Source organism: Alosa alosa, chromosome 7, assembly GCF_017589495.1.
Source record: "Alosa alosa isolate M-15738 ecotype Scorff River chromosome 7, AALO_Geno_1.1, whole genome shotgun sequence".
Lineage (NCBI taxonomy): Eukaryota > Metazoa > Chordata > Actinopteri > Clupeiformes > Clupeidae > Alosa > Alosa alosa.
This window is the reverse complement of record NC_063195.1, coordinates 20,633,540-20,657,970: the sequence shown is the minus strand read 5'-3', so window position 1 is coordinate 20,657,970 and position 24,431 is coordinate 20,633,540. Positions and strand designations below refer to the sequence as shown.

The 24,431-nt window shown below is 41.0% G+C and overlaps 2 protein-coding genes and 1 long non-coding RNA gene across 3 annotated transcripts; all 3 read right to left on the bottom strand.

Moving 5' to 3' along the window:
• Positions 1-9,837: 9,837 nt before the first annotated feature.
• Positions 9,838-11,838, bottom strand: LOC125298152. The gene is made up of 5 exons (XM_048248860.1): positions 11,395-11,838; positions 10,697-11,041; positions 10,536-10,596; positions 10,391-10,441; positions 9,838-10,037 (listed from the first exon to the last, which is right to left on the bottom strand). The coding sequence occupies exons 1-5, from the start codon at positions 11,564-11,566 to the stop codon at positions 9,968-9,970; spliced, it is 699 nt and encodes a 232-aa protein (XP_048104817.1). The 5' UTR covers positions 11,567-11,838; the 3' UTR covers positions 9,838-9,967.
• Positions 11,839-12,316: 478 nt separating this feature from the next.
• On the bottom strand, positions 12,317-13,804 carry LOC125298189. Its single transcript, XR_007194176.1, has 4 exons — positions 13,608-13,804; positions 13,234-13,303; positions 13,022-13,072; positions 12,317-12,553 (listed from the first exon to the last, which is right to left on the bottom strand). It is a non-coding gene; the product is annotated as an uncharacterized LOC125298189 (long non-coding RNA).
• A 1,191-nt stretch (positions 13,805-14,995) lies between these two features.
• LOC125298154 (formin-like protein 18) lies at positions 14,996-17,103 on the bottom strand. Its single transcript, XM_048248863.1, has 3 exons — positions 17,026-17,103; positions 16,008-16,240; positions 14,996-15,482 (listed from the first exon to the last, which is right to left on the bottom strand). Exons 2-3 carry the CDS (start codon positions 16,192-16,194, stop codon positions 15,016-15,018), a joined length of 654 nt encoding a protein of 217 aa, XP_048104820.1. The 5' UTR covers positions 16,195-16,240; positions 17,026-17,103; the 3' UTR covers positions 14,996-15,015.
• Positions 17,104-24,431: the final 7,328 nt, after the last annotated feature.

Here is a 24,431-nt window from a genome sequence, read left to right as displayed (position 1 = left end):
GTTACAGGGAAATGCATAGACTTTATTTGTAAGAAAGGAAAGAAACCTTTCCCCAACATTGTGAACCTTTTTCAAAAGTCTACTTGAAAAACATTCTGTATTAAAGTAAAACTTGGGGATAAGGGATGCTTTTAATGATAGGATTAAAGGCTTTGAAGTTTATCAATTTTACACCTCCAGAGTTATAATCATTGTAAAGATATGTTTGTTTAACTTGATCTTTTTTATTATTCCATATGAATGTAAAGATTTTTCACCTTCAATGTAGCCTATTTTTGAGGCTATATCAGCTATGAAGTCACAGAGTTCCGGACCTATTTATTATAATAATATAATATGTATAATATTTATATATTGTATCTCTCCAATATTTATATATTTTATCCCCCACACACACACACAAGCACCATTTCATCATATCCCCTTCCCCCTTCCACACACCCCATTACCCCCCCATACACACACACACACACACACCATACCCCCAATACACACACACACAATTTACCTTTTTAATTACTATACTTTTAATTTATTCTTTAAAGTTGAGCTGACTCTTGTGTACAAGGAATTCTCCTTACGTATCATTCATTTTATGAGCACATGACAATAAACTACTAAACTACTGTATTTGAGGGGCCATACGTATGTAACAGGATGATTGTTTGTGTTTATGTTTGTTGTACTTGTGTCCTAGTAATTAAAGTGTCCTGATCCCCTCGAATGTGGCGCGATGAAGACGATGATTCTAGAAACATTTTGATGGGGTGGCCAAGCTGGTGGTACATAAACATAAGATGTGATTCAGTGGCAGACTCAGACTTTCTAAAGGGCAGGGGTGGAAAAAACTAAAAGGGCATATACCTCATGACCAACCCACAAGAAAGCTATGGGGTATGAACCATGGACAGAGTGTGAGCTACTGGGCCCCTTATCACAGACATGAAAAGTCAGGAAGTTGGTGACTCAGCTAAGCTCAGGGGGGTCCCGGAAAATTTGAATAATATCCCTTAAATGATGGTCACTGAACTGGACTAAAGCCGTTTTCAAAAAAGGTTTTGTCCCCACCGCCATCACAGTGCTAAACAAACTGTAATGCTGCCACTACCCCCTCAGTTTTGCTTTGTAGACCAATGTTTTCACATTGATGATGTGTCTATGTGGGTGTCTTAATGTGATGTTGAGATGAGATGTAATGTTTTTTTTCCACATACGTTGACACTTCTTTATGCTTTCTCATATGTAGTACAATATGGAGGGCTGCATTCCACTGCATTCTGTACTGGAAATGACACCCTTTGGGTTGCGTTTTGTGACTAGTGACCTTGGGGCACTCCCGTGGCACAGTTGAGATCACTTCTGTGTATGTCTGGTGCGAGGGCCCCTTTTCGACGGGTTTGGGATCAACGCATGTGTCAATTCGCCTGAGAGTCACTCTCTCTAGCAGAATCAAGTTCCAATCTAAAGCTCTGTTTACAGATGTTTGTCTGCCAACAGAGTTAAAGAAAAATCTAAAGCTCCATTTACAGTTGTATGTCTGCCAACAGAGTTGAGAAGAAATGTGAAACTACGTTTTTACAGATGTGTGTCTGCCAACAGAGTTAAAGCTCAGTTTACAGACGTAAACACAATAAAACAAGAAAAGAACCCTGGCTCGTCTTTTAACAAGCCCCTAAACAATGTGTTTTGTCTCTATTAAGCACAAGTAGTTTACAAATAAAAACAACTGTTAACACTTTCTTTGGTCCCTTGCAAGTTAAAAAGGTGTTTTTTGGGGAAAAGCTAAATACCTCTTAGTTTAAGCTTTACAGCAGTTAGGGCATATTTTGAGGACATTTAGTTCTTGTGCTGCAACACAAGTACTTACCCCACATCATGGCTGCATTTGGAGGTTGGCATCATAGCTGCATATACCATTTCACCATTGTTTTTTTTCACCATGCAATAGAAATCATTATAAGGGCATCAAAATGCGTTGTTTGAGGTGAAAGGATGGCACCCAGCTACCTTCCATCTTAGCCTATATGGATGACGTGTCGCCCCCGGCAACAACGACACCATGTATCCGTCAGCTGTTAGCCAATTTGGATGACGGTCTGAAATGACTGAGGAAGATGTAGAAGTGTCTGTTAGGAAGTGGTGGAAAAAAAAAAAGTTTTATATTGATGGCAAGCTGATTTCATTTTAGGAGAATACTATTTTGGAAAACACAGTGTTTAGACAGGTGGTAGCCTACACACTAAGTGTAGGTTAAGTAAGTGACTGAGGACAGGTCTTAGAGCTTAGAGAATTAATTGTTGGGCTATATCTACTTTATCAATATAACATTGCCTTACAAGCTGAAGTTGTGGTGCTTGCTTTTCGGGGTTTAGCCAATAGCCACGCATCAGGTGGCCTTCGTCTGTATTTGAAATGGCTTTATCAGAGGTGGAGAAATATGAGCATTGAGCATGGAGAATTCTTAAAATGATAGTTGGTAACCTAAATGGCTTGGGGTGCCACACTTGGCTAGTTACCAATGGCCAGCTTGGCGGAGGAGTTCATCATAAGTGCTAAGACCAGTCTGAAGCTGACTGTCCCAGTCCAAGGATCCAGTCATCAAGAACGCTGCGCCAACAGTGAAAACAGGGATGAAAGTGGAATCCAAGGCAAGCAGGTAAGCATGTAAGCAGGTAAGCAGGTAAGCATGCTCAAGGCACACTGCAACATAGGGATGATGTTGGGCAGGAGCAGAATGGAAGAGCAGGGTTTGGTCTTCCCAGCTAGGTGTACAGAGGCAAAATAACAAAAAATAGTTTCACTGTTCAAATGCGTATGGACCTGTAAGCTAACTGTGAGCCACATAATTTGTGCAAGCACAAACACATTGTCAAGCAGCAGGTCATGTACGAATGTGACTTTAGTTAATGAAAGTACTGGGGTTTAAAGCGGCTCATTTCATGGCTCAAAAGGGAACATAAAATCAGTACATAAACAGGTATTGAGTTGAGACATTAAAATGTGCATCCTGTTTTCAACATATAATTGACTGACTCTTTACCTCGAGTGAGGACTTATGCCTGTATGTATACATATATAACTCACTCTACACATGTGGAAGTTAACTTGATTTAAAACTAAAACTCATGTGCCTCTCTCTAGCATCGATGACTATTTTCATTTGATGGTGTCACTGTGTTACTCATGGCAGTAGGTAGGCTAAAGCACCTAAATGGTTAAAAAGAGTGCACCTGTTGGGTGTAGTGGCAGTAGCATTCCTGTTGATGGCGGTCATTCTCTTTTAAATGGTACAAACAAATGCACAGATGCAGTATTACAGACGGGCGGATCTAGAGATTTTTTTCCTGGGGTGGCATGAGGTTCCAGGAGGGGGGCCATGGACATTATTCAAAACTTAAAATTCTACGGATTTCATTGAATATGTTTTGTTCTCTACACTACATTACACGAGGTGGGAGGCAAATGGGAGATGTAGCTGGCGTTTTGGATGGTGTGGGTCTTAATGTGTGAATTTCTTTCTCTGTGTAATTACTATAGGCTACAGTCTGTAGTCTGTACTTAAATTATACAGTGTCAAAAAGCAATTCTAGGGGGGTTTGGAGGTATGTTCCCCCAGAGAATAAAAAAAAATGACCCCTCAAATGATTTCTTCTAGTTAGTTTTGAGGGAATATGCACACATTTATAAAATAAGCCATCAATAGATTTACAGTAGGTTATCTGGACAAGATTCTAATGCAGGATTGTTGCAATGATAACCATGACTGTGACTGTCAAAACATTTCCATCTGATTCAATAAAGACTCAGTCAAGTAAGTACCTTCTTAGTCAAAACATTGCTTTTGGATTTATTATGATACAACAATTTAAATGTACATAAGAATGTAATTGTTAATCTACCACCTCACTAATAAACATGCAAACACACTGGTGGACAGTAACTACGTACTGGGTATGGCTATCTAATTCAATTACTTAATTCTTTGGAAGGTTTTTACTTCAACCCCCACTACAATTAAAGGCCAAATATCTTTAGCAGGGATTAGAAAAGGTTCAAAGAATGAAAATCAAAACCGGAAACGAATACAGTTTTTGGATGGACGTAACCAAAAACGGGAGCAAAACCAATTTCACTTAGCCTAGAAATCTAGACGCACCCTAGCGGCGGCAAATTAATTTGCTCAGCCTGTACGTCTAGTATCAAACCATAGGGATTTCTATTGGTTGACGCCGTGGACTTCATCCAATCACAGCGCTCTATTTTGTTAGAGAGTCTTAAGGCGGGCTTAACAGGATAACGACAGTCCTGTGACGGTGAACAACAAGGAAGGTGGCTATGGCTAACGAAGAGCGGTTGTTTGAATCGGCGTTGGCGTCAACTTTGGAGGAGAAGGATGTATTTGCCGTTTTGCCGACCGGATACGGATATGGTCGTAGCGCTGGCCTATTGCATGCCTAGGCAGTTTGAAAGACAATTCTCTGCCCGCCCCTTGGATTAAGCGAGGTAAATGGTTCGATTCCAGACTATGATATAGGATGGCCCGCCAGGCTAAATTTCACTTGTTCCGGAGTGAAAACGTCATTTTCAATTTTAGATAACCGGTTAATAACGGTATTTATCATTCCGATTACCTTTGTTTGAATATTATTCAAAACTCCATAGGCTTGGAAAGTCACCTGCCCACACAGTGTTCCCCAGACCCCTTATAAGATGAATTTAGTCAGATGTTATGAATCGGTATCTCCCCTGTATAATTGGCTAGAACTAGAGTACTAGTTGATAAAAAAGAATATTAATATCCAACACTATCTAACTGCCTTTTCTAAGTATGTAATCTAAATTACTGAAGCCATTTGTGAAATAGGATAGGCTACCAGAGACACTAGGCAAATATTTAGGCCTGTCATGCAGTTGGTAGCACCATACATAGGTTAGACCAGTGGTTTTCAAAGTGGGGGGGCCTCGAGGGGGTGCCAGGGGGGCCTCAGCAAGTTGGAAGGAAAAATAAAAGCAACAAATAAATACATTTGAAAAATGTAAAATATACCTATTACTATGAGGGTTGTTATACAATGCCATTATAATAATTTGTTGCATATCTGAACATTATATTTTCCATGATAATGACTGGGAATAATAGTAGAATGATAGCTCTCATATAGCAGAAAGCCCCAAATGCAATTTTTACACACTGTATGCTCCATCGCAAAGTGCTTGCGGCCAAAATAATTATTATGACCGCCGCGCAGCGAAGCGGCGGTCATATAGATTTAGTCAGATTTTTTTTTTGTAGCCCCCCGCTGGATTGCACCCCCCGAAAGGAGGGTAGGGCAGACACAGTTTTCTGTGAATATCTCGAGAACCGTAAGGTTTAGGAGGACCATTTTTTTTTGTATGTTGATCTCAATAGGCCATGTCAACCCATTCCATATCCACTCATTTCATGTATAGCGCCACCTAGTTAAACACAAATAAGTAAAAATGAGGTGTTGTAATCGCAGGTATCTGTGACCTAACATAGTCAAAACTGCACAAAATTGGAAGTGTAGGATCATTATGACACCCTCTGAATGCACGCCAAGTTTCGTCGAATTCACATGAAGTGTAATTCCCATTTCTTCTTGAAGCCGAAATAAATCTGAGGATGTTTATCGGACATGCTTGGTTTTTACTGCAGGTACGTTAATCTTATAATATCAATAAGGACCTAGGCCAATTTGATTGATTGCATTTGTAGAAAACTATAAATGCGGTTATACCAAGCAAATTGATAGCAGCACTGTTTGTATCTTTCGACTGTCATTGATTGCACGTGCTACAAAATCATTCTGTGCAATGGAAGATTTACCAACGTTACACCGGTCTGATACAGTTTTGCCTATACAGTACATGCGTGAGACTGAGACGCCTGTTTATTTTGTTTTAAGTGCGTGCAGGGTGTGAGAGGGGAATCGATGTGCTTTGATTCCAGCTTGGTAGCTGTAGTCTGTGAAATTAAAAAGCATGTGTGTGTGAAGTATCCAAACAATGACACCTTCATTTCATTATGGCTGCTTTAGCAACACACCTTAAGCTACTGTGTAGTGGGTCCCATTTAGAAGTGGCTACTTTATTCGCGCTTTCCTTGACTCATGGAGCTGCGTGAATGTTATTACAACTTTTCGCCACGATATGGCAGTTTAAGTCCGCTTGATACTGTAAGGCGTAAGCCATTGGTTTCCAAAGGAGATTTTATTTGTGTCGCCAGCATAGCCTATTGACAATTTATGTTGTAAATAGGCCTACCTTATAATCCTACCTGTAGCTTAGGGAAGCTAACAGCTTTCTATTAGGATCTAGTTTGTTAGTTACAGTTTTGTCATAACTCCCTGATGCATTTTTGCATTTAGAATAGCCAGAGCGTGTATATCTCAATCGGAAAATTAAACAATATCGGGTGCCTATGGACCAGACTAGCCATGGACCTCAGTTACACAATGCAAGGGAACATGAATCAGCCTATATTTGCACGAACAATAACGGACAAAAGTTCTTCAACTTTGGCCCGTTAAAATGTATGAACAGTCTAGCTTAATTGCATTTCATCAAGGCCCATTTGGACATGTCAGTTATTTGCACCACTGGTTAGATGTAAAACAGCATTTCGTTTCAGACTACTGTTACTTAATTTGTGCATTGACAATAACGTTTCAGACTACTGTTACTTAATTTGTGCATTGACAATAAAGTATTACATGAACTAAAGATGACTAAAATCTTATGTAGAAGAAGAAACATTCACAAAAAATCCATCCATCCAAAAATGACCTTTGTTTTTGATAGCTGTTGAAAACGGCATGGAACTGACAGAGATGTTTTTGTTTATAAATACATAAATAAATAACATTATGCTGATACCTTTTGCTTTTCCCAAATACAATGTAGCCTACAGGTGTAAGTGACCTTTCATCCAGTTGCAATGGATGAACTGTGATGAACTGCCCTACTTGTGATTGTTTAGAGATTTTAAAGGTTTTATAACAATGCTACATCTTCTTTGGCTATTCTACAATCTATTCACCTTTTCAGCACCAGTAGGCTACTTTCTGTGCAGCCGCACACACACACTCAGGCATGCCAAACAAGCATACACAAAAGTTTCAAGAGTGGGGGATGGAGTAAAATATGGAGACAAATTGAAGTGTGATTTATTTTCGCGGAACGGATGTACAGGACTGAGCGGCGGTCATATTTTGTACCGCTATGCGGTACATCTAGTTAGGATTAGCTTAATGTATTTTTACATTTGCCGTAGTATTGTCGATGGGTTTAATAACACATCAAGGGGGTCCTTGGCCAGAACCTAGTGGTATTTGGGGGGCCTTGTCGTGGAAAAGTTTGGGAACCCCTGGGTTAGGCTATTGCAAGGCTTAAAGCAAGGACATTTTCTGTGCCTGAAGTTCGGCTATCAAGCATTTTTAAGACCTAATATTATACAGGTATAATATTATGACATCAAATAATGTTTTTGCTCATAACAAACCTAAATGAAAATCATTCTGTTTTCAGTCCCTGATCTTTAGTGGCAAATTATGTTTCGCCATTCACAATATAGGCTACTCACTCACTCACAAAGTGGTGGATAATGAAGTACTGTATTATTAAAGTACCTTTATAAATCTCCTATTAGAAACAACCTCAAAAATGAGTGAACAAGCAACATGTTAATTTCTTGAGGGCACAAATTCCTGTGCTGGCCTCAGCTTGTTGGTTGATCTACCAACAAATGATTGAAATCTACCACCCAATGAAACTGGAAGATTTAACTGGAATCTAAGCAATTAGCCTACATCTCATGCACTAAGCTTCATGTGATGTGCTTTGACATCATCAAACGTCTAGTCTAGTAGCCTACTCTGAGTAGGGTTTGTTTGAAAATAGTACTTTTACTTATTGTGATTGAGTAGAATTTCAGTCATGTAACTGTACTTTTACTTGTGTAGATTGATTCACACCATATATAAAAAGAAAAGAAAAAGAAAAACGCAACCCCCATCACCAGCTTGACACTGATTAGATATCCTAGTGTGATTTGACCGAAATGTCGACCAAAATTGGATAGTCATAGATGCTGGGAAAGTGGATGCATGACAATTTTGAGAACCCATGTTGATTCATCACGTGCATTAACGGGTTGACATCGACAGCGATTGGCTATTTACAATCAAAGGTTATAAACTAGCGACACACACAAATAGACTAACGTTAAGCTACGCACGAGCATGCCCTTATTATCTGACCTGACCATCATCGAAAAATTCAATGAGACAAAGTCTTGGGGATGTAAATGACGTAGACTTACAGTGAGGTTGTTGCCGGGTTAACCGACTATGGGTCTGATTATGACTTTTTCGACTTGGTGGTCAAACTTACCACTTCGTTGTACAGACAGTTGACACCTAGTTGCATGCACTGTACAACCTGAACCTGCTGCCAATGGTGAAATTTTGCGGGGGTCACTGCGCTGATGGTGATGGGTGAAGCCATTGTGAGGGGGCGGGGGATCACACCTTCTCACAGTTCTCAGACCAACATGTATGAACATAAAACATACTTATTTTATAAAAATGTATAAAAATAAAATATTATCTGATTTATAAATGGGGTGGCAACAGGGGTGGCAGCTGCCACCCTTTGCCACCCCGTAGAACCGCGCATGGCTATTAGGCCTATACCTAAAGTGTAATGCCCATTTTCCATTTAATTTTCACTTCCACCCATAATTTCTTTATCTATCTATCTATCTATCTATCTATCTATCTATCTATCTATCTATCTCTTTGCATCATCATCTGATTGTGTCTGCATAATGTAAATGTCCTATAACATTGATTGTGACATACCATAGATAACATGTAAACAACATGTTTGCTATTTTTTAAATAAAGTGTTTAGATTCACATACTGCCATGTGTATGGCTAATTTTTGGAGGCTTAGCCAATTAACCACATTACATTAGAACACATAGACTAAAGCATTTAATTCATAAGGAACCATTCACACAATATACCACTCCACCATGTCAGTGAAAACCAGGTCTCATACTGTGAAACTCTCAATTTACACGGTAAGCTACGTCGATTCATAAAGGATATTTAAGAAGTAGCCCAACTAGTTTCTCCTTAACTCTACAACTATGTTGACAGTCATGGTACTGTTTAGCTGTCGCTAGTCTATGTTTTTTCAAAACAGTAACCTTTTAAAGACCATTCAAAGAGCACTCCATGGGAATTGTTCCTGCTTTTTGGGGTAAAATGTGTAATCTGTAATGTATTTCAGTGGCCCATTTCCTTATTCTTTGTTTGAAAAGTTGAACACAATGTAGGCCTATATCTCAATAAGCTACAATGTGGTTTCACATTTCCCTTTCATAGCCTCCTGAGGTGTTGATCCTCTCCAGACACAGAAACATGACCTGTGCCTTCTTTTCTCCCTTTGACTGAGACAATAGGTCAGAAATAATCCAGAAAAGTCAGCTTTAGTTTTACATTTAAGAATGAGCAAACAGGGTATCTCTCTCTCTCTACCTTTCTCTCTCCCTCTCTCTGTGTGTGTGTGTGTGTGTGTGAAAAAGAGAGACAGGGAGAGGAAGAGAGTGATTTTTATGAAGCGACCAGTTGAATGAATTGAGATTGTTACAGTACAAAGGGACGCCTCTATAACACCTTTCATCTGACCTGGGGGCAGTAGTCAGAAACGTCTCTCAACCAACCCCTCTGTGCTATCTCCATCTCAACAATTTGTCTATTTGAATTGGACAAACTCCAAAAAAAATCAAAAAATTAATTTTGCAGAAATCTATGCGTTTTATTTTATTTATTTTGAGAAGGCGTGATTGCGTAGAACTGTTGCAATTTTACTACTCTACAAAATGCAAATAGGGAATGATTGCATTTATCCTACTCTTACAACATGGCCTTGAGTCGCTCACTGGCAGGCGGCAAAGAACTCCTTGTACTTTACAGCGCTGCATTCCGGCTGGAACAACAGCGGCATCCTGCGACAAGAGAGAAAAGCTAAACAGATGTTGGCATAGCTACAAACTGGCAGCTTGTGGGGCAGGCAAAGAAAACACGGCGCTAGATAGGCTAGGTTTGGTTATTCATGGCAATCACCATTAAATACGTTTAAAACAAAAAATGTACATAATAACATACAAAAATATCGTGTTTATTTTAGGAAATAACCCCGATTATATAACTAAGCGATGTTGCAGACAATAAGCCGCATTTATTTATAGGCGAAGCGATTCAGGCTACTGCAATGTCCTTTCCTCAAACAAGATGACAGGCCGACTTGAACACTTGCCGTTAGTACTGTAAGCTATAGCCTTATTTCTGCTATACTCACATTTTCTTTAAGAGAGCCTTGGCCTCTGTTTGTTCATCAGGGTTGGACATCCTGTTTATGAGATATAAATGAGAAGAACATGTGTTGTGATAATTCCTTCTTTGCAAACAACCACAGTGGCCTATGTTATGTTCATCCCACTTACATTTTGTGTATAATTTTTACAGCGCAGGCGATATCATCAGCAATGTCATCATCCAGAAAGGCTTAGGGGGAAAAATAAAATACTGTAAGAATTGAGCTGACAATGACATTATTGCATCCTAAATGGCAACGTAATATTAGGCTATGACTTTTTTAAGTTACCTTGGCAGTCCATCTGACAGATGTTCAGTGATGGCACGGAACTAGAATTACACATGACGCGGTCGCTCAGCTGGAAAATGCCGTAGAGGGTCCACAGTTCTCCGCGCTGCTCAGCCGACTCCTCGCTGCTGCTGCTGCTGCTGCTGCTGCTGCTATCACCAGATCCCTCCTCGGAATTTGAGCCCATGAACTTGGAAATTGCAAACCGCGAGCCTCCAGCACCGGCTGACCGTCTACCCCGGCGGCGCCCTCCTTGGCTTCCAGAACCTTTGGAGTCTTGGGTAAACGTCAGCTGGTTCTCAACGCTGGTGTTGAACCCAGAGGTGAGTTCAACGTGGCAAACGACTTGAAGGCAAACAAATAAATAAAATAAAATGGGGGAAAACACATGCTCAATATTAAAAAGAAAATATGTGCTTTTAGGAATCGACCAACACCTATCTTCAGATAGCCTAGCCTACTATGGCCTGTGGCATGCTATTGCAAAGTGTGATTAGGCTACTGAGTGCAGTCGATTGTTAAATTATTTATCATGTCATTGATTTGTCCATTATGAGGTGCCTTGATCACCGCATCTACCACAAAATCAACATCTTGTCATGTCATGAGCTAAGGCCTACAACCTTTACAAGGGTGCTATTTATATAAAGGTGTGCGTTGGACGACGCAGGCATTTTCAGGCAGTATAGGTAACTCACTCTTCGCCATCAGGTCTTCTGTGTCGATCATGAGTAGCCTCGTCCTGTTGAAGACCTCTTGCATGTGGTTCTTCACCTCGCATTTGGACAGCACCACTGCTTCGCTGTTGCCGACAACCATCGCCAACACAGCCAGCGCGGCCAACATTCCAGCACGTAGAGTTGTCCGCATGATTTCACCTGTAGATCTCTTTCTGCAATGCTCTTGTTCACTACCAGAATGTTGCCTGAAATCAAGTGACTTTATAGGCCTAGATCCTTCCTCTCTGCTTTCCCACGCACCGCTTAGCCTACTATGCCTCTTTGTCAGATGTCCTGTCCTCAAGTGTCAATTGACGTCCGAATAACATAGTCCACAATTTGTGACCCAGTGTAACGTTTCAAGGGTGGTGCTGATTCACGGAACAGAACAGAAGACAGTAACAAAAACAGTAAGCTAAACTCTGTGTTATGTCGGCCCAGACATAATAAAACCCGCCCATGCAGAGATTGTATCTCTGCAGGATTCATGTAAGGTCTAGTCAGTGTTGCGGCACCTGTCACTGGATACAGGCATTATCTTCCTGTGGCGACTGTAATCAACCAAATAAAATCCCAACAACAACGCTTGCATTCTTTCATAGTCCACACTGCAGGGATCTCATAGCCCTGAAGATAACATTGTCTTTGTGTTGTGTGGCGACAGGGTCAGACATAGACCAGGAGAGAAGGAAGATCAGCCAAATTTGAAGAAAACAAATCATACAAGTTGACATCTAATTGTTGCAATATCCAAAACCTTGTGCCTGCAATGGCAATAACAGGGGCATCACCAGAAATGTTGAGCCCCATGAAAGGAAAAAAAAAAAACAAGGTTTCACATTATTTTGTTATACTTTTCATATAAAATGCAAAAGATTCATGGGCAATGACAAGCTAATTCTTTCAGTTGTTCAAACAGTTTTTTATTTTAGAATGACAGAAGCTGATGGAAGCCACATTACACATGGTCCAGGTACAGACACCAGAACAGACTGTGTAACGGACATTGTATTTGTGAGCAGGATATCACAAGGAAAGGACAAGAGATCGCCCTGCGTCTCATCAGTCCGTTGGGCACTCGGCAAAGTAGTCAGCGGCAACAACAGAACGGCATTCCATGGGGAACATCATAGCCATCCTGCAACAACACATGTCTCTATTAGACTCAGGGGAAGATTGGTTTTGTGATCTTAGCAGGCCTACTTAAGTTTATTGTATTGTATTCAAATTAATTTGAGATCAAACTCTAGGATTTTATTTTTTTGGTTGTTCAGATCATTTACACCATTGTCCAGGCTTCAATCAAACAATCAATCAATCAATCTTTTTTAATAGCATATTTTTTTTTATAGAAAAACAATGTCATTGTCATCAAGTGCTTTCATTGACTCAATTGTGTTGAAGGCCTCAATAATGGAAGCATCAGTTATGGTTGAACAAAGACTGTTAAATTAACAAGGAGCCACTGAGACTGGTACACTGTCACACACACACACACACACACACACACTCACACACACACAATCAACAGAAATCGGGGGAAAAAATACCCTTTTCAACAATTGATATAAGAGATTGCGATATGCGAGTCCTTGTCTCTACTTACATTTTGGCTCTCATGGCGAGGGCCATGAATTTCTGCTCTGGGTCCAATTTCCTGAAAGAGAAGAAGGGGAACACTTTAGTGGTCTGCACAAAATGTTCTAAACAATGATCTGTGAAAGATAGGCTACTGATGTGAAGTCTGTATTATTATTATTATTATTATTATTATTATTATAATAGTAGTAGTTGTAGTAATGATATCAGATTCCTCACATTTTCTCGTGGGTTCTCTTCAAATCCTTCACACAGTCGATGTCATCACTGATATCATCATCAATCAAATCTATAGGGGGAAAAAAATCAACAATTACTATTATGTAACAATTAAGGCATCCACTCGCCCATTAGTAATGGATAAAGTACATCCTATCCTGCCCTTGTCTCTGACAGAACAGCATTACAAGGCAAGGACCCCCGCTCAGGGGTGACACTAGACCCAAAACTACTGGGGCATAGTCCAGTCTGCTAATAAAAGAGGCAACAGGAGCTAGTTAAAAACCGTAACTTATTTACTGGGGCACAGCACTTCAATACTGGGTCATTAAGGACCTCCACCCCCCCACCTCCTTTGTCCAGCCCAGACTCACCGCTGCAGGGCATCTGGCAGATGTTCAGTGAGGGGGTGTCCTCAGACTCGCACACACCACTCGGTCAGCCAGCTGGAAAAATGCCGTAGAGCAGGGGTCTCAAACTCAAATGAGCTGGGGGCCAATTCTGCCAACGTCATCTGATTGGAGGGCCGGCTATTTCTGAAAATGCAATGTTCTTTTTTTCAAATACCACACAAAACTGCAAACAGAAAGTGCAAGTGTTTTTATCTAGTTTTAGACACCTGTGCTAGTAGCAACCTTAGCTTATAAATAAAATAATGATAAAATAAATATTAATACAAATTATAAAATAAATGAAAAACATAAAAACAGGTATGTGTGTGTGTTTCACACCAAATAAAAATATTTCCTCTCATAACTTTTTTAAACCTGGCAAACTAGGCATCAGGGTTAAGAAAGCAACACCATTGGATTTTTATATCAAAATGTCAAAAGGCCATGGCTTGAAAGTGGTCAGAGATGAAGTCCTACTGTAAATGTAAAAATCTTTGAGTAAAACAAAAGTTTATGAAGGGGGTACATTTACCCATGTCATTTGTCACTGGATGGCAAGCACCTCAAATTATGCACCTTTCAGTAAATACTGGATGAACATATTTAAGCAGGTTTACTTTCCTTTTTTCATATTACCCACATAACAAATTAACAGGAAAACACCTAAGATGTATACTACCACCTAATATGTTGTGGTTTAGTAATAGATTACTACAATATAGGCCTACAATAAATTATTCTGGTCAAACAGTTCCTATCGCGGGTAATCTGCAGTACCCAGAAGTTCGCATCATATTGCGGGTGACTTTGTAGTTCTTTAGAGCCCTATTTCTACTAGCCCTGCTGTCTGCACCACATCCATTACGGACACTATCATCACGATTACCACTGCAACCTCCAAGCTATGTTGGGCAGAGGGTCGAAACAAGCATGGTATGCTTAGTGGACACTGTTGTATACACGCACCTCCATTCACAGACGCACCGTGACTATCACTGTCATAGACGATCGATCATAATCTCCAAAAGGATATTCTCCTTCAGAATTAGAATAGGTGAATAACATAGCTTAGCTAAGACTTCATCGCACGTGAACGTTTTTCAACATTTGGTGTAGGCCTATTTCTGCTTAATTTCTGCTTCAATTTCTGCAAAACTATGGCCTGCATCGCTTCCGCGTCATTACATATGCACGTCTTTGTTTCTCGCGTGTAATACAAGTATTTCCTGAAAACTTTGCGCAGCGATTTTGGGTTTGAATCAAGCTATGGATGTCTTGCACATAGTGGAGCAGAGAAGGCCTACAAATGAGATTTGTCACCGTACCTGGATCTATCGTCTATTTTAATCAGTATCGTTGTTTGTCGCAATTAATAGCCTCAAGGGCCGGATTACATTATTATTTTGTCATACGTCACGGGCCGGAATTGGGCAGGACGCGGGCCGGGTGTTTGAGACCCCTGCCGTAGAGCGTCCAGGTCGAGGAGTCCTCCTCCACCTCCTCGGGCTCCTCCTGGCTGTCCTCCTGCTGGGGTCGCCCCCACGGCCGACCCCCCCATGGGGCGGAACCTGGGCATCACTGCCCGCTTGCCCCATCGGAGAGGCGACCAGGGACGCCCGAAGGGCCTGCCCCAAGGACGACGCACCGGTCTCTCTGGCTTGTCCGCGGGAGCCTCAGGGTTCTCGGGCTTGGGAACCGGCTCACCCTCGCCCTGGCCTGCGGAGCCGGAGCCCTCAACACCGACGCTGGGTCTCCTGGGAGGCCAGGGCTTGCGGCCGGGGAAGAGGGGCTTGGGGGGGTCCATTACGGTCACCTGGCTCGTGTTGAACTGGGTGGTGAACTCAATTTTACAGATGACTGAGGGAGAGAGAGAGGGGATGAGGAGGGGCAAAAGAATGGTCAGGGTTTTCTCAGCCTCTTCTCAACAGGGTTTTTCATTCTATTCTGTGAGAGTAGGGCTTAATGCGCTAGCATGTCTTAGTCCAATCGTACATTACAGATGACTGGGGGGAGGAGAAGTGGAGGAGGAGGAGAGGAGGAGTAGGAGGTGGAGGAGGAGGAGGTGGAGGAAGAGAAGGAGAGTGTAGGCGAGAGAATGTTAGAGGAGCAAAAGAATGGTCAGGGTTTTCTCAGTCTCTTCTTGACAGGGTTCTCTCGCTCTCTGACTGTTTACATTTGGGTTCACAATGGTGTCGGTCAGAGGTGAATACCACTAGATACAAAAATTCACTCAATATTCACTACATTAAGTGAGGGAAATTAAGGATCATTAGTCACCCTTTACTGTTATAAACCACCAATAGTCTCTATTTTCAATTAAAAAAGAAACATTATTCATTAAACAATTAAAAACGTGTCTTTAGTACAACAGGAAACACTCACTCTTAGCCAGAATGTCCTCCATCTTGAAGGGCCCCTTCATGCCGTCGTCGTCCTCGTCCATATCGGGCAGCATGGCCTCCAGTTCCGCCTTCATCTCGCACTTGGTCAGCACCAGTCCTTCAGCCGGACCAGCGACCAGCGCCACCGCCAGCAGCCCCAGCACCTCACCCAGCGCCAACGCCTTCATGGCAGGTACGCAAGTGGAGCGTCACTTAAACACCTTGCCTGTCAATCTGCAGAGTTGTCGAGAAGAGGTTGTTGTGTCGTGTCTAAAGGTCTGAGGCAGGCGAACTAGCTTTTATGTACAGTTCGAGAAGCAAGGTGGGTGGAAATGGTTGGTGTCGTGTTAAACTCCCGACTGTAATTTCCAGCTCTGTTGGGTACACATAATTAGGGTCCCTGAAGAGTTGAGGGTGACAAAAGGTTGCTGTGATTATGATTAACTCGACTCATGTTAGCGTATAAGACCTTTTGGCCCCTCTGTCACGTTTTTCCTGAGCCGTGGGGTAAACATCCAACAGCCGTACATTGTCCACAGTGCCATTTAAAAAGAAAGAAAAAAAACACATGAGGAAACTTGAGCGACTCAAGGGATTAGTTCAACATGTGGTGAAGCGAAGATTGCGTAATCATCGTTGAAGATAAGAACAAGCTCAGAGGTGACCCTTTTTAAACGAACAATGGAACAAAACTCTCATGTTGATCGAATGACAACTTTATGATGGGCCTTTGTGCCCGAAGTTATGGTCACACAAAGAGTTATAAGGTGATGTAAAGAAGGAAGCATTCAAATCAAGACTTTCATCAAAATCATTGACATGTTATGTGTCTACAAATACCAGTAATACCAGTGGCCATCTATGTTTCTGTAGTACTATATTATACATTTGATACAATCTGAATTTATAAACTCTATGAATATAATCAAACAACATCATATTAGCAATGACAGTTATAACTAGATTCGGTATGCATCAAATGGAGAAAATTAATTGTTTTTCTCAATCAGTAGACTTACTTGTAGCCAAAGCAGGACCTTCCTGGACTCTGAAAGGAGTCTTTTTGTGCCTGTTGTGATGGTGCTGGCATGCTCTAGCCTTTATAGAAGGAGAGGCTGACAGACATAACCCTTGGCTTACCGACTCTTGTTCAACTTTGACATGGACAATGACACAAGTGACCAAGTGACCAAAGGATTGGAGGATAAACACACAGCCGCTCATTTCCTTCTTTGTGGATGGCAGATTGTTAGCAGAATGTTGGATGACAGATTAGCCACATAATATTCTTTTGCAATGAAGCCTTGGTTACATTGTGGTCTATTGTTGAATGCATAGCGTCTATTTGCATGTGAGACCCATATATTAACCCCCTGGTTCTCTCGGAGTACGTGTTTGCCAATTCATCTGTTTGATCTGAGTGGTGAATATGTCAAAAGTAGAACACTTGCTGTATTGTTATGACTCATTGATCCAAATGGTTTGCTGTTTATTTTGTGTGCGGTGTATATTTAATGATTCGTTGGGTTTGGGTGTATACTGTGTGCAGTGAAGTTTGCTGCGTTTATGTCAATACTATTTGCTGTGGATTGTTGTGACACTGTGTGCTTGAACTATGGGTCCGTGATTGCATAGCAATCAGCTGATTATTACAGCCAGCTGACTACCCCCTCTGCATAGCGCTTACTGCACGTGAGACTTGTTTGACTGCTAATTGATGACCAGGTGGGCACGCGACACGAGAGTTTGATCAGTCACACGGAGGCAGGAGAGAGAGAAGGAAACACACAGGCAGCACGCCACCGGGAAAAGAGGGCTGGAGTGGGGTGCCGCGTCTGGAGAACGGGACCTGAAGCCTGATTCCACGCATTTTAAAGCTAAGTAAAGGAAAGTCCATCTGCCGATAGCGAAGTGAGAGTGGGATATGAGTGTTATCTGCTTGCAACTTAGGAGCTCTCCCTCTCTAGTGTGTGGCTGTAACCTACGCAGTGAGCCTGCCTGCAACCGCAAGACAACGTGATGCCAACGGCTGGATGAGTTTGGTTCAACACTCACTAAAGCTAGGAAAGTTGGTTTACCTGCGTTCGTGTGTGTAGCCTACATAATAATTGTCTACTGGGGTGTGACGGAGACTGAAAGCCTCTTTTTGTTGTCCTTAGAGTGTCAGAGTGACTGAGGCCTGCCTGTAAAAGTAAGACGACGTGGCGCCGGCTGCCATATGTGGAGTTTCACCCTACGTTCGCTATTGACTGTGTGTTTCGGAATGACTGGAGCCTGCCTGCAATAACCTAACCTGACTCTAGCCAGATGAATTTCGCTCCGCCTAGCTCCACTCATCCATCTGGAACCGATCCATTGAAGTGTTGCTTCAGAAGGCTGGGCCTAATCAAAAAATGCTTGCTTATGATTGAATAAGCCACTTGTCCGTCATCTATTGACGTGCTACTTCAACCACTCACATCGAAGCCAACCCATGAAGCTAATAACAGTGTCACAGTCGCTTCTACGCTATGTCACATCTATGAAACTCCCCCCCCTGCGTCCCTGATTGGCTGAACCATAAAGTCAGTTGCAGAAATCACTCTCAATGGAAGAGGTCCCAGATGGATGTGAGTGAAGCTAGGCGGAGCTAAGCGGAACGAAATTCATCTGGCTAGGGTCAGGTTAGCAATAACCTGCCTGCCGAACTAAACGGACTTGACACCATATGCCTAATTTCCCTATTGAACTCTGGGAGTTTTATCTTTAGCCCTGTGTCATTGGACTGAATGGTTTATGGACTTTTTGTGATATAATGTGCATATTTTATGGGGGGTGTGGTGTAAATTTAATAAATTGTTAAACGGTCTTTCCATTCTCCAACAGTGGAATCTCTTTTTATGCTGGTAGCACGAACCTCACCGTTTGTGTGACAAATATAAAGATTCAGTGTTTGGAGAGACTTTGAGGAGCTAGTTCACCTGCCATAGAAGTGATGTGTTAAAATGACACATTGCTGTGTGTGCTCAGGGACAACACATTTTGTGTAAATTTCAACACAGCAATTATGTGGCTGGGTGAAAGGTTAAAGACAAGTTTCAGCTATCTAACAAAAAAAATCTTTTCCCCCAGCCAGCCACACAATTCAGCTATCTACACATAATTGCTGTGTTGAAATTGACACAGAATGTGTTGTCCCTGAGCACACACAGCAATGTGTCATTATTTTTAACACATCACTTTTTAGAGTGACACAGGGCTCGAATTATCTTTTTGTCTTTAAGGGCGTCTCTCTATCTCATAAAAAGTTGGCACACCCCGCGCATAGCCTAACAAGGCGATACAATGAAATAGCCTAGGCGCAAGTGGCGCTTTTGAGCAGTACAGTATATGCGCATGGTAGGTCTAGGCTTTACCTTGACACACGCAGACAACAGACATAGATTTTTCATAGAAATTGATTACTTTTAATTAATTTCAACATATTATTGATTGTAATAGTCCATATCTCATTTCAATTTCACAATACATAAGAAATAGACTAAACGATTTAGTCTGTGCCATTCTCAATTTCACAACATAACTCATAGACCTCTCCAGAATAAGTCCCGCCTCCTAACTTCCGTATCCATCCAACCGTCGGTCGTCAAATGTCTATGGGAAATAACATGGCGTTTTGAAAGATCGGACCTGTCAAAGTCTGCAGGTGACAAAGTAGAAAAAGCTGCTGGGCAGATTGGCCTACATACTAATAGTTCAGTCTGTTGTTAATATCTTAAACCATTTCACATGGTAAAACACAATTTGCAGACCTCACTTTCAATTTTTAGCAAAACTTTAAACACATTCTTGTTCTCATAACACATTCTGCACTCTAATGCACATGTCATTTGGGGCAGCCGTGCATGGCCTACTGGTTAGCGCCTCGGACCTGTAACCGGACGGTTGCCGGTTCGAGCCCCGACCAGTAGGCACGGCTCAAGTGCGCTTGAGCAAGGCACCTAACCCCTCACTGCTCCCCGAGCGCCGCTGTCATTGCAGGCAGCTCACTGCGCCGGGATTAGTGTGTGCTTCACCTCACTGTGTGTTTCACTAATTCACGGATTGGGATAAATGCAGGGATCAAAAGAGTATATATACTTATACGTCATTCATACTGGTAAGCACAAGTGGCAACAATACAAATCGAGCAGACATGTCATTGATTGAACACAACCACTCAAAATTGATTTAACTTGTTTCAAATGATGTGACACAACCAATATAAGCCAGTTCAGAGAGCAAACCAGTTGTTGAAGGTGGGAATCATCATTGAACATTGTGCTTTCTATTTGTTTACAGTACTGATTGCTCAATAGATTTTGACTGGGTGCAGGTTCATAATTGATTTTTCTGGACCTAGCCTAATTAACCTACCCTGGAAATCCAGAGTTCTCCCAAGAGCACAATGGAATTGTCTCTGCGAGACACTCTGGCAACGAGCAATAGAATGTGTTTTTTTGGTGTATTGTTTACTGACAGCTTGATAGTGTTTATCCTTTTGATCGCTTTGTTTATGATTTGAGAGCAGTATTGGATTTTGAGCACTGGTATCTCTGTTTTAAAGGCGAATGTTTGATTTTGAGCACAGGTAAAACTGTTTTGAGGTGAAAGTTTGATATTGCAAGAGGAGTCAGATGTTTTGTGAATAGTGCTTGAAGCTGAGGTTTTATGTTTAATGTTTTAAGAAAATGGAGCAAGGTTTCAGAAATTGTGTTTTAGCAATTGAGAAAAACTGTAATCAACCACACATTTCCATCCCTGTTAGAATAACACATTGCCCTCTAGTCACCTTGAGCAAGTTATCTACTTGAAATTACATCAGTTACATTGGCCTCCAACTCATCTTAATGTGCATCAACAACTCCACTTTGATGCTTGTGTCAACTCTGACATCACATTCTCAAAACGGTTAACACCCGTGTCTGAACAAAAGCATTCTGGCCAAAATGACACATTTTGCTTGCAAAAGGCTGTTACTCTTTCAAAACACTTAAAACATGCAGCAAAAGCAAATCTTGCCTTCAAACAACACATGTTGTCAAATCACTTTGATTTCAATCAATCATTACACAAAATGCAAAATCTAGTTCTCAAAAAGAGCATTTTTGCTATGTCTGTTCCATTTTTTTCTCATTTTTCTGGTATCAGAAAAAACATGTGAAAAGACCAAATGTATTGAATAAAAAATATTTATTCATTCCTCCCAAGATGTAACTGTCATTGACATGTAAGACCTACAGTAAACACCTTTTCATCGAAATAGACCTACAGTAAACACCTTTTGTACTGTGTTCTCCACCAAATAGGCAATACAGTACTTTGTCTAAATGTGCATTAGATCCATACTTGCAAATAGCAACACAGAACAGAAATCTCTTATGTATAATGAATGATTGATGAATTGTGCAAAGGAGTTTCACACAGGTGTATCAGAGATTCAGTCTTATGCAAGGTATCTATACCACTCTTGAAAAGATGTTTTCCTTTTGTTTAGCATGGGAAACCCAATAGAGTTTGGGGCTTTTGAATGACACCTGTGTTAACAGTTTTGCAAAAGGGTGTGAGAGATGTTTGAACCCAATGAAACACATTCACAAGAGATGACTTCTGCTGTGCAAAGAAAGTATAACATGAAGACCAAGTGGATTCCAGTTTACTTACAGTAAGCAGGTAAAAGCAATCGAGAAAAACTGTAAGTGACATTCGTTTTTTGTCATAACAAGTTAGGATTAGGATTATGGTTAGGTTTAGAGTTAGGATTAGGGTTAGAGGTTAGGGTTAGGTTTCATGTGTCATGACAGTGTCATGTCACTCTTATGTCGATACTGTCAAGTAAAGTGTTACCTATAATCAATCCGGGAGTCTTTTCGCTGTCACACACACAGAGACGGATCAGGGAGGACCAGTTCTGAAAACTAATTAGAGTTTAGAGTCTCAGAGGAAGACAGGGAGAGAAGAGAGGGAGTGAACAAAGTTAGGGGAGCAAAGGGAGAGAGAACATATCCTAAGGCATAGAGGACAGCTGCAAACAAAACATAATCATAGTTTACAGTTTAGTCATGTTGTCAATTACAGTTTTTTTCAGTCGCTAACAAGCGTTTGTCCAACCAGTTGTCACATTTTCAAAACTCTACAATTCACACATTTCATGTCGTTTTCACACGATATGCAGTCAGTGAACACATTTCCACAATGCTTACATTTTCTTAAAACAAGCTATACCTCCCAACAAAATTATGGATTGTTTTTGCAGTATTTACAAATGTTAACACACAACATCCCACAATAGCAAAGACAATATTCCAAACCTTAGATACAGTATATAAAAACCTCTGCTTCTGCAATGATATCAGTTCAAAAACAATATATCTCAGCTGATAATACAGTAAACAAACAATTGAATAATTGACACACAACTGATTTATGTTGGGTAAATTGGGCCAACCACAGCTGATTCCAGTCTGGCTTAGACTCAGTGGCAGGGGTTATTGTTTTCTATTACATTGACACTTATACAGTAAAAAGAGGACTTTGAGGTAGAAACAGAAAAAGAAAAAGACAAACACTGTAATGTCTGGATGAGGAAGAGGAAGAGCAAGGGGCCCAGGGAGAAGAGCAGGCCCAGTGAGAGGTGCAGGAGCAGTGAGAGGAGCAGGGTCAGGGAGAAGAGCAGGCCCAAGGAGAGGGCAAGGTAGAGGTGTAAGAATGCGTGGTGGTGGCATTCCAAAGGCTGCAAGAACAGTTGTCAGTAATGAAATTCGTGCCACTATCATTGACCATGTAATCAATGCGATGTTGATGAAAACACGGTGCCTAACCCTGAAGATCGCAGAGATTAGATACAGTAATTTTGTGCTTTTTTGATGTGTTTTTTTTCAGAATGCTCTTGTGTGTTTCATGGATATTTTGTTCACTGTAAACAATACTGTAAAACCTTTTCTGTTCTATCATACTGTAAACAGTATTTCTACTGTACCTCCTGTAGTAAACAGTATAAAGGGAAAAAACTGATTTGCTTTTTACTGGAATGCTTTTGAATGTGAACATAACATGTAGACATACAGTTCCCAACAAAGAAATTTAGTGTAAAAATGGCATGCAAATACCTGTAAAACTAAAACATAAAAGTCTATGCAGTTTTTGTAACGTCAACAATAGCCAGTATTTTGAAACCTGGTGTATTTTGATTGACTGCATGTACCTTGTGAAGTGAAAACAAGTGTTATTCTTTGACAGAATAATTTCATTTTGAGTCAGATTTTCAGTGTTTTGGTAAAGTTAGTGTGTGCAGAGAAAGATGTGTTAGTAATATATTTACCAAAATGTGTTTGAGAAGAAAATTATCCATTTGGCCCATTGTGTTTTGTAGGTGCGAGTCTGTGTTAAGAGTTTAGAAAAAGTATCTGAAGCATGGGTAAGCGCTTGTTAGCGATTGAAAAAAAACTGTATTGTAGGTTACACCTTAGAGTATATGGGAGTTTAATTGCAAGAGACTGGACGAGATTCACTTTAATGTTTGTACTGTAATTTGTTGACAGACCATGTCATTGCGATACAGAAAGGAAAAGACAGCACTGCTTAGCACAAAGGGGAGAAAACTGTACATGCAGTGCTGTAGGAATTGCAGTGCAATCTTCCTACACCTCCTGACGTTCCTGTCTGTTGGGCCACAAATTCTCATCCACATAACAAATATCATCTTGCTTGACATACAACCCTAAAAAAGAAAAAGTTGGGACGTTGTGTAAAATGCCAATAAAGAATGTGTCTGATTCAATATAAGGACACATTGGATCACTGCCATAGTTGGTCACTTACTGGACACAACCATGCTTATAGATCTTAGCCATTTAGAGCCAAATTGTTTGCCAGCTTTTAATGATCAAAAGTGATTGCCAATTTGAACGCTTTAATGACATTACGAAATAGCCTAGGCTAATTACCACCATATTAGTTCTGATCCCAAATAAAGTAAACTTCATAAATAGGCCTGTATCCATTGCGAACATATTTTATTATTAGTCTTAACATGTCCATAAAATAAAATCATCGTTGAGTCACAACATTGTCAACATACCATAGTTGGACTTGTACTGCGCTGCGTTGATTTCTAAAGATTGCTGCACAGTGGCGGCGACTAGCATCTTGAGCTAAAACAACGCTAACAGAGAGCTTACGAATGGTCCAGACCAACCTCACGACCGTGTGACTTACAAAAGATACACTTGGTGTACGAATGTGTCGGGAATCGTGCCATAACATTAAGAGAGGGGTTAAGGAATAGGTTAAGAACTACTTAGCGATAAGAACGTTTTGGGGAACCGGCCCCTGGTTATTTTGGCAAAAGCCTCCTCCACTTCCTCTAGACTAAGTGAAGGGTGGTGAGTGGGGTGATTCTATAGAA

Bases quoted from the DNA above. Each gene is read 5' to 3' on its own strand.
- LOC125298152 (XM_048248860.1), bottom strand. From the start codon at position 11,566: ATGCGGACAACTCTACGTGCTGGAATGTTGGCCGCGCTGGCTGTGTTG. The intron at 11,042-11,394 runs GTGAGTTACCTA...TTTGCCTTCAAG, and splicing joins AGAAGACCTGATGGCGAAGA to TCGTTTGCCACGTTGAACTC. The intron at 10,442-10,535 runs GTAAGTGGGATG...TCTCATAAACAG, and splicing joins GTAAAAATTATACACAAAAT to GATGTCCAACCCTGATGAAC.
- LOC125298154 (XM_048248863.1), bottom strand. From the start codon at position 16,194: ATGAAGGCGTTGGCGCTGGGTGAGGTGCTGGGGCTGCTGGCGGTGGCG. The intron at 15,483-16,007 runs GTGAGTGTTTCC...TCTCTCCCTCAG, and splicing joins GGAGGACATTCTGGCTAAGA to TCATCTGTAAAATTGAGTTC.